The 14,386-nt window shown below is 40.4% G+C and overlaps 1 protein-coding gene across 3 annotated transcripts in view; it reads left to right on the plus strand.

Moving 5' to 3' along the window:
- The window catches only part of LOC103391084 (protocadherin-1), a 120,081-nt gene that overhangs the window by 13,882 nt on the left and 91,813 nt on the right, over nt 1–14,386 (plus strand). For all 3 annotated transcript variants that reach the window (XM_017039299.2, XM_025062948.1, XM_017039298.2), the window contains exon 3: nt 2,880–5,060. In XM_017039299.2, coding sequence (XP_016894788.1) covers nt 2,880–5,060 — 2,181 coding nt within the window. The remainder of the gene's footprint in view (nt 1–2,879; nt 5,061–14,386) is intronic.

Here is a 14,386-nt window from a genome sequence, read left to right on the forward strand (position 1 = left end):
GATGTTGAATTAGTGGTTAATATGTGCCTACATGTTCTGATCCCACGCCCCAATTTCACCTCGCTGCACCATCTGTGTGTACGCGTGATTGAGCAGCAGCGGCGGCGGCAACTCATTTGTCCACAGGGTTCCTGCTGGATGTCTGCTGAGACCAAAAACAGCAGCAGATTTTTCTTGGTTGAACTCACTGCTTGGTCTTTCACTTGTCTCGTGTGGGTGCACAAACGGGCAGAGACGCCAAAAAACAAATATTTGTTTGTAAACTCAGTCCACATTTGAACTTTGACCTATAGAAAAAACCCTCAACGCGTCACTATGGGGTGTTACACTTCAGTATCACTCCAAAGGATAAAGTTGCACGTGTGTATGTTAGCTAAAAGCAAGCTAGAATATCTCAATGTGTCCCTTGATTTATGGACACCTTTTAATACAAGACACCAATGCTCACTTAAATTAAAACCTTAGATGCAGAGTTGAGATGATTTGAATATTCATGACTTCATGGATGTTGAATTAAAAGATAGAGTTTACGAGACTACATTCAGATAGATTAATTTTATTAAAAGATGCCAAAAAGTTGACTTGTGTTTTGTGAAGTAAGAAGTAAGATTGAAGTACTGATCTAATCTGCTGTGGTAGAAATGTGCAGGCACAGATCTGAGGGACAAAAGAAAATTGGAACAAATTTGGACTCAAGTCAGAAACAAAAAAAGAAATTATCTTTGAGCAGACGTGTTTGAAAACATACTGTGAGAGAAAATGAGTTTTACATTTTTTTTTAATTAGCAGAACATTCAATTCAAAACAATTTTGTCTGATGAATGAAAAGTTTGTAGAAAATAATTCTGTCTCATTCTTTTAGTGCTTCTGTCCATTTATAGCAGAATATGGATCAGATCTCCACCATCTCATTAGGGATTATAGAATATTCGAACAAAGTGACAGATTAGACACACTGATAGTGATTAAATCCCTCCAAAATGAATTGAACAAATCCAAGTTGAACCAGGATGTAATGATAAAGTCAGATTTAATTTTAGATTCACACAACAGGCTGAAAAAGACAGTAGCCCTGTCTGCTGTAGATCTCCATTTCTTATTGTACATTTCAAGGCGAAATTTGCAATTTCTGTGTTGTGTACACAGACACAAAAAAGAAGACAGCCTGAGGACAGAAAAGGAAATCAGTAAGGTTGTAGTGTAGTTTCAGGTTACTGCTGTCTTTAACCTCAACCTCTGTGACATGAATCAGTGACTCTGAGCCCATTGGAAGAAAACTATTATTTATGATGTAAAGTGTGGATGAAATAGTTGAGGGTCTGATTATTTTTACATTATTACATGTCAGATTTGAAATAGTCTGGTCATCAATATGGATTGACTGGCTAACAGCTAGTCTAACTAGCATGTATGCTACAAAAGTGACTGCAGCTATAATTACTAATACTGTTTCAGTTATTGAACTTTATAGTGATGCTAAGCAAAATACATTTTAAATGTTTTTATAATATAAGTACAAAACAGAGGTTCCATAAAGCTGGCTGACAAAAGATTGTTTTATCTTGGTTGGAATTTCTTTTCAGCTAAAATCCCACAAATATAGCATTCATTAATTAAACATTTATAATTCTTGTCAAACAGAAAACTGCATTTCCCAGAGTATTTGCAATCACAACGTCAGTTAATGACTAACCCCTGTGTCCTTGGCTCAAACAAAACTGTTTTATAAATAGCTCAAAATAATTCCAAACCCTCAATGTTTGTCTTGTTTTCTAAGCAAAAAAATATATATTTAGGACTTCCAAGTATTCAGAAGATTATTTTGCTGAGTGCACGTTTGGCTCATACCCAGCTCTGCTTTAAGGGAGTAAATGGTCTTAAAATGTTTAAAGGAAAAAAAAACCTAATTACATTACAGCAAGTCCCAGGTGGAGGCTGCATGAACGCTGAATGAGCAGCACCTGGGACATTTAAATCAGCTGTTCAACAACTGTTCATTTAAAAACTACACGCTGTCGACCTACATTTCTTCAGAGCAGCAGAGGCGTTGAAATGAATGCAATTAAAAGAGTATTAGATCTGTAGACAGAATGGCCACGTAATGAGTACATCCTAAATGACATTTTGCTGAGTGCTCCTAGCAGCTAACTGACTAATTACTTCCAATTACTTTGGGTTTTTTGGTGTTTGAAAGCTGGATTATGTCCCGTACTGGTCCATCATCTATGGTCTCTTAATGGGCCTGAAGGAAACCACAGCTTTTTTTTTCATAATGGTTAGGACATTAACATTCCCTTATCAGACTGCATGCACTGCCCGTTAGATGTTGCTGTGTGGGTGTGTGCACGCAGCTTTGATGCTCTGTTATATCTCACACACAGCAGATGAAACTCCGCCTTCTGGGTAAAACACAAAGGACTCTGTAGAGTGGCATTAGCAATGGTTTGGAATTCAATGATTCTAAATACTTGATAACATTTAACACAGGTTATAGTAGGTGATGGTGGGTTCTTCATGTCTCATCAACACACGCCATCAGAAAAGAAAAGGAATTTGAAGATTTTAGTCACAATAGGTTAACATTTCTAAAATATATTTTTTTAATTATTGAGGAGAGTTTTGTTTACCTGAAAAGCTGAAACAAAATCAGAAAACCCCATGTGAGACACAGAGAAGTCTTTTTCTGAATCGTACGTCCCAGATAGTATAAAGCATGTGGAAAAGCCTTTGAGAATTGAAAAAAAAAAGTTTTAGATGGAACAAGACAGTGTGTCCACAGACCATTCTGACTGTAATGTACCGGGCCTGAAATTGTTTTAATTTATGTTTTTAAATCTTCCCTCCAGTCAAAAATCTCCTTTTGGTTTTTGTCCCTGTAGGTCAGAGCCAATGACGCTGACATGGGAATCAATGGAGAGATTGAATACAGCCTCCACCAGGCATCAGAAACTGTTCAGAGGCTTCTACGCATTGACCGCTCCACTGGCATCATATTTGTCAAAAACCCAGTGGACAGGGAAGAAGAGAACTTTCTCAAGTTCTTCGTCGTAGCCAAAGATCGTGGGCCAAACTCCAGGAGTTCAAAGGTCTTAGTGAACATCAATGTCAGAGACCAGAATGACAACGCACCCGCCATAGAGATCCGTGGCATTGGCTTGGTGACACACCATAATGGCGTGGCAAACATATCAGAGGACATGCCTGTTGGTACCCCGGTGGCGTTGGTCCAGGTGTCTGACCGAGATGAGGGGGAGAATGCAGTGGTGACGTGTGTAGTGGCAGGTGATGTTCCATTTCAACTGCGCCCTGCAATTGAGTCAGCCAATGATCGTAAGAGAAAGTACTTTCTGCAAACAACCACCTTGCTGGATTACGAACGTGTAAAGGATTACAGGATTGAGATTGTTGCTGTGGATTCAGGGAACCCGGCCCTGTCCAGCACAAACTCACTGAAAGTCCAGGTTACAGACATGAATGACAACTCGCCTACCTTTTCCCCTACATTGCTTGAGGTTGACTTTGCAGAGAACAATCACCCCGGTGACAAGGTGTTGGACGTTGTTGCGACAGATGCAGACAGTGGTACCAATGCAGAGCTAGCATATAGCATCATTGAACGTTCGGCTACAAGGCTCTTTGAGATTGATGGCAACACTGGTGAGGTTCGTGTGAAAAACCAGTTAGATCGAGAAGAGACGGAACGTTATGAGTTCCGCGTGGCAGCAGCAGACAAAGGTGTTCCAAGCAAAACTGGCACCGCCACAGTGGTGATTAATGTCCTGGACCGCAACGACAATGACCCCAAGTTTATGCTAAGCGGCTATAGTTTTTCTGTCATTGAAAACATGGCTCCACTCAACCCTGTAGGTGTGGTGACTGTCACTGATGCAGATAAAGGTGACAATGCAAGAGTGAGGCTCTTTGTGGAACCGGACAATGGCAAGTTCGTTATCCAGAATGGCACAGGAACCATTCTTTCCAGCATCTCCTTTGATCGTGAGCGAGAAAGTACCTACACATTCCGTCTGAAGGCTGTGGATGCTGGTGACCCTGCTCGATCCTCCTATGTTGGTGTGACCATTAATGTGCTGGATGAGAATGATAATGCTCCCTATGTCACCAAACCTTCAAATTCCTCCTACAAGTATTTGACACCTGTCACACCACCAGACACCCGTGTTGAGGTTGTGGAGGCTGAGGATATTGACTCTGGGCCCAATGCTGAGCTTGTCTACACCATTACAGGTGGTAACCCATATGGGCTGTTCCACATCTCTCCCACCACCGGAGAGATTACACTGGCACAGGAATTCAGTGGCAAACACAGTGGACTCCACCGGTTGGTGGTAAAAGTCAGTGACAAAGGCAAGCCTCCACGCCACACTACCGCCTTGGTCCATGTTTTTGTAAATGACACCAAGTCGAATGTCTCTGTCATCGAAGCACTAGTTGGACACAGCCTCTACACCCCTCTTGACCGTGACATTGCCGGGGATCCCAACTATGCCCATGGTCAGCGCAGCAACATCTTGTACGGATGCCTGGCAGGAGCAGCAGTTGTCATTCCGATAATTGTGGCAGTTGTAATCATCAGGCACCGGCTGCAAAAGGAAACAAAGAGTGGCTATCAGGCTGGCAAGAAGGAAAGTAAGGACCTGTACGCTCCAAAGCAGGGTCCCAAAAATGGCAAAGGAAAGAAAATCAAAAAGGGAAAGGCTCCTAAACCTGCAAAACCACTGGAGGAGGATGAGGAGGCCAGCCTGCAGAAAAGTCTTAAATTCAATCTCATCAACGACGTTAACGATAGTCCCAGAATCCACCTGCCTCTCAACTACCCACCAGGAAGCCCTGATCTGGGCCGCCATTACCGGTCTAATTCACCCTTACCCTCCATCCAGCTGCAGCCTCAATCACCATCTGCCTCCAAGAAGCATCAGGCTGTTCAGGACCTCCCTGCCACCAACACCTTCGTGGGAACAGGAGACAACAACTCCACAGGCTCCGACCAATATTCGGATTACAGCTACAAGGCCAACCCGCCAAAATACAGCAGCAAACAGGTAGGAGATTACAGCAACACTGCAATGTACCACAGGGACATCTTTTGGACCAACCGGGTGTACTAGTGGTATGCTGGGATTCACTTTGGCGTGGTGTTTTCTTCCACCAAAGTTGCACTGATTTCTTCCTACATAGCACCCACCCACAAACTGACATTTTCCATCTTAGACATTTTTTTATATTATTTTTTTGTTTATCATCTCTGTTCTGTTCCATTCTGTTCTTTTTTTTTTGTTCACCACCACATGGACACCAGTAATCAAAAAATGAAGGATTACACCAAGGATAGACCACATATGGGCTTGCATACAATTGAGTGCAATTCCTAGGGGCTCTTAGTTGGTAAAGCTAATATTTTTTGTTAGTGGCAAAATATTTGATTTCCCTAATTTGCATTGTACACTGTTACAGTTGCTTTCAGAAGTTTAATACAGGTCGAGTTCACACTAGTATACCCTATTTTTGAATTTTTTTGATTATTTCTTTGGAACAAAAGCAAATGTTTCAAAATTGCTTTTCTAGCTTTTAGCACTTCGGTCATTTCTGTTTTATGCTCACTGCATATTAAGACACAAGTGATACTTAACTGAGAAAAGTACCAATGAATGAAGTAGGAAAATAACTAAGTGACTTGCTGGTACACATATCTTATTGTTAGGCTAACATTAGAAGGCAAGGGACTTGACTTGCGATTTTCTGAAATAAAAGGATTTCTTTCAGTCACCAGCATAATGTGAAGCAATAATCACATTTATTTCAACAAAAAAAGTTTAATTTTGCTGATTTAAAGCAAAGAAATTCCCTTCCTACATCAACACCACAACTTTTGACTGCTGATATAAACAACCCCATATATGGGTCTATCCTTACTTTTTTGTGATCAATTTTTATTTTAATTTATGATTTACTTTCACCTTTTCATGTTTGGTTTGTGTTCACCCTTCCATGGTGTGCTGAAATGAATGACTTTTTTTTAATAAAACACAAATGTCCGGGATATTTGTACAGCTGTTGAGAGATGCACAATGACTCGCCCATTACATTTGATTTTGTGTCTTTGTTCTCATTCTTCACCTGCTCTGTGGTTTCTTATATTCTCAAGAGCTGGCTCAAAGTAATGCTGCTCTTTGCGTTTGGATGAGTTTGTTAAAATGTGACAAAAATGTGAATGTGAGTTTTTTTCTACCCCTTTTGCATAGGGTTTCTTTTTTTTTTTTTGTTTTACTAGCCCAAGAACTAGTCTGACTGAGTAGCAAAGTAGAGAGGAAGTGAAGGAAAGACATTCAGAAGGTGGTAGGCTGCTGTTACACTTTTCAAAATCGAGGGAAAAAAAGGTACACGAAGACTAAAACGTCCATTTCTTCACCTCTGCACCTCCTGTCAGTTGGGCTGAAATACGACTTAATTTTGCCGTGTTCCCAATCAGCAGGGCTGAAAAGTCAATTGTTTGCACAGATTAATGGCAGGTAATTTTCCAGTCGCCTGCCTTCTTATTTTACCCAGAGTGCCTTGCTCTATTCTATTTAATGTAAGAGAAACAAAGCAGGGGGAGGGGAGGTTGGTTTTGGTGAGGGCCATTAACTACGTGATCGAAATTCACGCCACATCGGCTGTTTTTTTTTTTTTTGTTTTTTTGTTTTTTTTTTACTTCACATTTTGTTTAGTCACTATGTCAAACCCGGGGCCAATGAAGATGAGGTTTGTCACGTGCACTGTGAAACCCCATAAAGACAATCACGCGTTGTTAACTTAGCGACTGTACATATTTATATATACAGTATATATTTGTTGCCAGAGATGAGGACGACATGTTTTGTTTGTTGATAATTCATCTGCTTTTCATGTTGCAACACTATTGTGTTTTTACTTTTACCAAAGACCCTCACAACACCACGGACCTGATCGCTCCGTGTGTCTGTAAAGTCCAAATGAAGCCGAAGCTGAAGCTCAGGTTGTATCGGTCAGTCCAGCAGAAATACTGCCATTGTTAGAGGCTCTGTAATACTACCACAGGGTTAATGTTTAGCCTGTTAACATTGGAGCCTGCGGGCTTCACACTTCACATGAATCAGACTAAAAAAAAACGTCAGCCTCATATCAAACTCAGCTCCAACACACACGAGGATCATGTACTTCAATACTCTCTGAGGGGAAAATTGTGTTCCTGTTTTTGCTATTAGTTTTGTTGTGTTTTTTACAACCAGAAAGGATTCCAATAAACATGTTGCTTAAATGTTCAACTGACGCTGTGCAATGACTGAGTGGCAGGGCCACATAGGTGAAACTAATTGCCATTTTATTTTCCTAACAATTAATTAGTTATGTGTCTTATTGTTTACTAATTAAGGCTTCAGTACCGGAAAAAACACAAAGTAGACAACAACAAACGCATTAATGAAAAAGCAACAAGAAACGCTGGATTGTAAGTATACAATAGTCTATGGTCGAGACTTATTGGTCAGTAGTCTCTAATTTTGATTAAATGATTAAGGAATGATCAACATTAGTAGGGTAAGGCAAAGTAAAAGGTAAAAGTAAATGCGAGTATCATCAGAAAATAAATTTATTTTTTTAAGTAAGAATTTAATATTGTGGTTTATTGTACATTTGATTTAATCTGGTGGTCTTATTGAGAATAAAATCACGCTCACATGCACATTGGCACAACTATCTAGAAAACTGATCTAAGGAGTTTTGATTATTAGTGGTCAATAGTTTTAGCCCAGCCTCAGGCAAATAAAACAATATTGTCAGCATAGAGAGTGGCATTTACACTATCGATTATATTATTGATGGGTGTTGTTAACTCAAGAAGACCTGTGTTAAAATGCCAGTGGCCACACATTTCTGTTGTCAGCATGGACGCAGTTGCAGTTCAAGCTCTAAAGCTTCATCATGAGGGTCTGTGTAGGGTGTGTGGCTGTAAGGAAGGGGTTAGGGTGTGCACACAGTGGGGTAATCAATAACGAGGTCAAGACAATAAAATGCTGTTCCATTTATTTTTTAATCATAAAATTAAACCTGCAGCTGACACTATACAGTGGGCAGCGCTGCCATGTCAGTTTAGCAGAGACCACTTTAGACCATTTTCTACAAACAATGGGCTTAATAACAATCCCTGTGTTTTTCTGCAGAGACTGGGAAACACAAGAGGAGATAAATTAATATTATTATTGTTTATTTCCCACGTGTACTTTTGGATAAAGTCTAGCTTATCTATGAAAAAATATATATTCTATGTAGTTTTAGAAAGTCGGAAGTAAAGGAAGGAATTAGTTATAACATTAGTCCAGTCATCATCATTTAATTCAATCATTTCAATTCAATAACATTTTGACTATGGACAGAATCATTGATTTTGAACAACATGCAGAATTATTACTTGAGATACTGCACAAATATTTAACACTTTAGTCCAAGACAAGGATGATGAGAAAAATGATAATAAAAGTTTCCTTAGAAGGAGGATTCAGTGTCCTTGGCGAAGAACCAATAAAAACATCTGAAGAGTTGAATTGCTGACTAAAAAAAGTACTTAGCAGAGCACTTAGCAGAGAGGAGCTCCCAACAGCAAATAAATACATATTCACAGTTTGTGAATGACTTCACATTGTGTCCGTTGACTGTGCATCTGTTGAAGGAGAGACTGGAGCGACCCTCGCTCAGCAAGTCACAGCTGCGGCAGAAACATCAGAGCAGACGCAGAAATGAGCCACTGCTATAGCCATATCACAAACATGAAAAGGAGCAAAAATACATCTGTTTATGTACATGTGTCCGTGCAGTAATGGAATTCATGTAGACGTGGCCCGATGTTGTGTCAAACAAATCGCAGCCGACATAAACATCAGGTGTAGGGTATATTTGAAATTAAATGTGTATGTATATATATATATATACATATATATATATATATATATGTCATACACTTTATCTAAATAAATGATTATATTTATATGCTAATAGTTGAAACAATTACATTTCTTAACACACAATTTATATTTCTTCCACTGCAGAGAAGCCAATTGCCCTGTTGTGAAACCGAGCCGAGGAAGTTGCTGATTAACATGTACATCAACACAGCAGTGGTGTTTAGATGATAAGCAGTCATAACATTAACAAAGCACTGAGCACGTCACACCACGCCACTGCTCCCAGTCCTCACATTCATGACTCCCAAAATAGAAATGTCCAAATTCAAAGAGCTTATATGAACGTATAGATGGTCTGCCTCTATAAACCCACCATCTCCGTTTGCCTACCTGCTGGCATGTGGCCCACACATGGACACACGCAATGACGTTGCTGGACTTTGAACCTGCAGTGAAACACAAGATCAAAACGAGATAAAGAGCAGGTGCTGGTTCCTCTCGCAGTCAGAGGTCAAATATCACTCAGGGATGGTTATTAGCAGCCCAAAGTGAGGGGTCACAGGTTAATGAGGTCAGAGTTTTACTGTGGCACCTCCCCCCCACCACCACACAGACCTAGCCCCGAGCCCCAGTCTGGACTCCAAATTAACAGTTGGGCGACGACAAGCTTTTTTGCTTTTTTTTAACCAACTTTGTGGTCTCTATGGTAACACAAAGACCTGTGTGTGTGTGTGCTGACTCACTATGCTGACCAAATCTCCCCCTCCCACTTGTCTTCCCCCCAGTCAAACACAATTCCTCCTCCTATGAAGAGCTCTGCCCTTTAAAGTGGAGTGCGTGTAGGTTTGCGTGCGTCACACTCCTGTTAACGCACCGACCCTGTAGGAGCATTAATGGAAACAGTCGTGAGATTTTGTTCAATATTTGAGAGGTAATAGTTGAGAATTTTGGACAGAAAATCAGCCTAAAAAACCTACAAAGCGACAAATGCTGTAAATATTTTATCAAACTATCTCCGGGCGCCGAGCCCAGTAAGACAGCACTGTTGGTATGACATAAAAAGGCAGGAATTCTTTATAAAATAATTTTTAAAAAGTACAGCGAATACACAGTAAACTCTGATTTTCCTTGTCAACCTTCCAATAACAACGGGAGTTCTCGCATGTTCTTTCACATAAACTCTATTTCCATTTTAGATTTGTTCCAGTTGTCTTAGAAAATCCAAGTGCAGACGTTGTTCTGTGTGTTCCAGTTTTTGGGGAACTTTTTAAATAACTTTATAGTTGATGTATTAACTACAAAAAAATAGTTAACTAATCTAGAACATTTAGAACACGTACACTCCATCAATGCACCTTCCCAGTGCAGTAATGCGTGTTCGACATGAAGCAGTGTTAAACAAAATAGTTGGAGCAAAAGTTTTTGCAGCTTTTCAAACTTGGAGAACACCTCTTAAGTCCTGAACTTCAGAAAAAGAAGAAGACAACTTTTCTTGAATTATGTTTAACATGAGGTAGCGATTATTGCTGCGAGACTCTGCAGTGTACGTATTTAGAGTAGATTCTGATTGGAAGAGATTCAAACTACCTTTACTAGGTTAAAAATGAGTGTGCTCCAGTTATTTGCTGTAAATCATCTACTCCCAGCCGTGCTGGAGTGTTTCCGTTTTCTGTTCTTGAGTTGCCGTCAGAGTGGAAATTGTAATCCGTCCTATACTTTTTCAGTTTACGACCAACAGCAAAATTGATGTCACTCCCATCAACCTCAGCCGCAGTCTGTGTTTAGTGCTAATTAGCAAATGATGATGGTGGCAATTAGCAAACATTAACATGCACGGACTGTCGTTGTGAAGAGCGTTAGCATGCAGATGTTGGCACTTAGCCATGCTGGGGGTGTGCACTGCCTCACGGAGTGGACTCAGGGTGGAGTCATTTTAAAGATGCCTGAAAAAAAAGACAATTTTATTGATGTGGACGTGAATAACGATGAATGGAGGAAATAATATTTCCATAGGTTTGGTTAGTTATTGCTAAAAAGATCATTAGCACCTCGTTAGCCACATTGGCGATACATCTGCGTTATATTTTCCCGATAACATCTTGTGTATTGGTTTTGGTAAATATCCAGTTTATGAGTGAGTGAGTGAGTGAGTGTGTGTGTGTGTGTGTGTGTGTGTGTGTGTGTGTGCACAGGTTGGGACAGGTAGGATAAGAATTGCTGATATGTCCTCTGGTGTGTGCAGTGGTGAAGGTCACAGAGGGGAGTGTACTTTGTCACAAAGGCCCTTTTGTAACGCGCGCACACACACACACACACACACACACACAAACAGAGATGTCAGCTCACATTATTTTACTGACAACACACACATTCCTTAACATGGACATCACTCAGCGGAAGGTAATCCTCTCAGTCTTGAGAGAGAGGGAGAATGAGTATGTGTGTGTCTGTGTGTGTCTGTGTGTGTCTGTGTGTGTGTGTCTGTGTGTGTCGGTCGAATCACTTTAGTTTAAAAGAAAACACAAACGAACTTGAAAGACTGAAAGACATGTGAGTGGTTTTTTGCAGAAAGGTGACTGGACTGAATAGCTTGGCTCAGTCATGTGATGTTAGACCACTGATGGCAGACACTACAGTGGGTTGACCCCTGACCTTTCTCAGTTCCAGTAAAACTCTTGCAAATACCAGGTAAATTCCACTGACATGAGTATTTTCTCTGACAGTCTGGGTTTTTATGGCTTTACATGAATATAATGTAACAAGAGAAGTAAAAGAATGAAGTCATTCTACAGTAAACACATTTTATGTCAAAATCTCTTTTTAAATAATTCAACAGACTGATTTCAGAACCAAAAAAAGTTTTTTTTTTCCAACCATAAGACTGTTATAGGGCCTCAAACTTCATTTACATTTTCATTTATTTGTTCAGAAATACTAACAAGTGTGTGAACTTTAAAAAAACAAACAAAAAACCCAATATATATACAGTATATATGTATACTGTATATATACTGTATATAAATATATGTGTGTGTGTGTGTGTGTAAAATCTACGGATTAGACTGGATTATAATTGACTGCATCTTAGTTCCATTAAAGGCATTCTATTGAATAATTATCAGTAATCCTGGTCAATAACATCCTGTTGTCTATTATGTAGTCTAGACAAGCCTTTTAGGCCACACCCACATTAATCCACCTCCACGTTGAAAAACCTGAAACACCGTCCAGGTGAATGTGGAGTGCTGATCCGTCTGTCTGCACTTCTGTGCTTAAGTTGATTTCAGTTAAGCCTCACAAAAACCCCGACAGTGAAAAAAGGCAAACAGGATGATTCTTAACAACAGTGCACAAAGACTTCACCTTCACTCTGACTGTCATAACTGTCAACCGTCCATTCAGTCTGTAGCTCTGTCAGAGAGGCGTCTGGCTGAGGGACCTCCTGGTTCAGTCCATCAGCCCACTGTGGGCCACATATGGAGACGAACAACCACCCACACTCACATTCATAATGACTGTGTGGTCAGTTTAACTCAACCCAATCCTGTATGTTATTGGAGGGAGTCAGTAAACTGAAGTGCAAGTGGAAAAACTACACACACAGGGACGACATCTTCTTACTGTAAGGCGACGCCACCACCCACTCATCCCCCCGTATACAACCAGTCTGTAAATGTTAGACCTCATATCTGGGCCGAAGAATTTGGACCAGACAATCATTTAAGACAGGTGTTTTTCAACAGCGGTAATCAATAGAACACTCACTTCCTGTTGCCGTCAGTTTTCAGTCTAAACCTCAGTGAACATCAGACGTACAGTGAGGTCATTGCAGCTCAACAGAAAGACTCTCAGCTCATCTCCGTGTTTTTGTTCAGAGGTTTTTATTTTTTTAACCATCTTTTGAGAAGCAAGAGAACCATGAAGAGACAACACCTCACCCCCCCGCCCCCCTGCTCCCCCCACACTCTCTTTTTCTACATCTTTGTCTCTCTCTATGTCGGTCGCCCCCTCAGGGCTGTAAATTGTGTGTGAGCCACTGAGACGACTCAATACACAGATTATGTGTGTGTGTAGCCAGTGTATCCAGAAATCAAAAACACAAGGAAGGGAAATTTGGTGGTGTGTGTGTGTAAGACAGTACGCTAATATGTGTGTGTGTTGCCACCGGCTCCAACTACACAAGTGAAGTGGAACAGAATCGTGCCTAAGGCTTTGCATACACACACACAGCATCACACACTCAGGCGACATTAAATGTAGAGTGTGTGTGTGTGATTAGTGGGGAGGAAAAAAATGGGTGTAAAGGCAAAATGAAAAAGGAACACAAAACACACACACACATAGGTAGTATAATACCAATGTGTGTGTGTGTGTTTAAACAGACTGGGTAGCAGGTGGTATGATTCACAGGAAGAACAGGTCACTGCCCTTCAACACACATGCACGTACACGCACACACCTGAAGGCGCAGTCAGGAGGTCAGACTCTCTACAGATGTTCTGTGTGTCAGGTTGCTGATCTCTGCCAGCGAGTTCAGAAGCTTCACACACACTTAACCACACACACAGCCAACATTAATGAAGAGTCTCGTGCTGAGGTGAAGTTCAAGTCTGGTGAAGCGTGATTGTACACCAAGCACAAAGAGAAAGATTTCCACATCATGGAACAAGAAAGGGTTACATTTACTGTTCAGTGACACAAACTGAAGCGATCCTGTTCACTTCAGAGCCAAACTAGGAGTAAGAGAGTGTACCAAAGGTCCCATACAACATTAGAGTAGTTATTCCTAAAACATAACAGATCTAGGTTTCATCACGTAGTCTTTTGTTGAAGCTGTCAAAAACTTTGATTTTGTCTGAACAGTACTGAAATACTACAAATATACGAATCAGAGAGAAATAAAACCTTTATTTTACAAACAAACCATCACTTCTTCTCTATATTCTCCATTTAAGTCTAAACAATACTGCAAGCGGACTTTCCATTAGTGAAGTCCTTCACTGTAGAATACTGTAGGATGTCTTTGGCACCGTGTTGCGACAGGTACTAAATATAGTACCCTTTAAATGCGACAGTAACACCTATTACGAAGCCTTTTTATCTTAGGTTGGTAAAATAATAAACTCAAATTTTTACTCATCAAAATTAGACACAACAGGAATCCATAGCATCTGTCTTAGAACCGTTTGACCTAGCCTACCCTATGATAACAGTGTTTGTTAATGTGGTGGTCAACTTTAGTCGCCATTAAAGTCACCTGAATCAACAGTACCATTGGTATAAACAGCGTATGTTCACACTTCCATCCATTTCTGGAATCACTGTAAACAGTGGCTACATTGGTAGAACCAGTAAACTATCGGTTGTAGTAGTAATCACAGTAACAGTTGACCTAGTAGTTGTAGCAGTAGCACCAGGAGTAGTAGTAGTATTAGCAGCAGCAGCAGCAGCAG

Source organism: Cynoglossus semilaevis, chromosome 15 (genome assembly GCF_000523025.1).
Source record: "Cynoglossus semilaevis isolate Cse_v1.0 chromosome 15, Cse_v1.0, whole genome shotgun sequence".
Lineage (NCBI taxonomy): Eukaryota > Metazoa > Chordata > Actinopteri > Pleuronectiformes > Cynoglossidae > Cynoglossus > Cynoglossus semilaevis.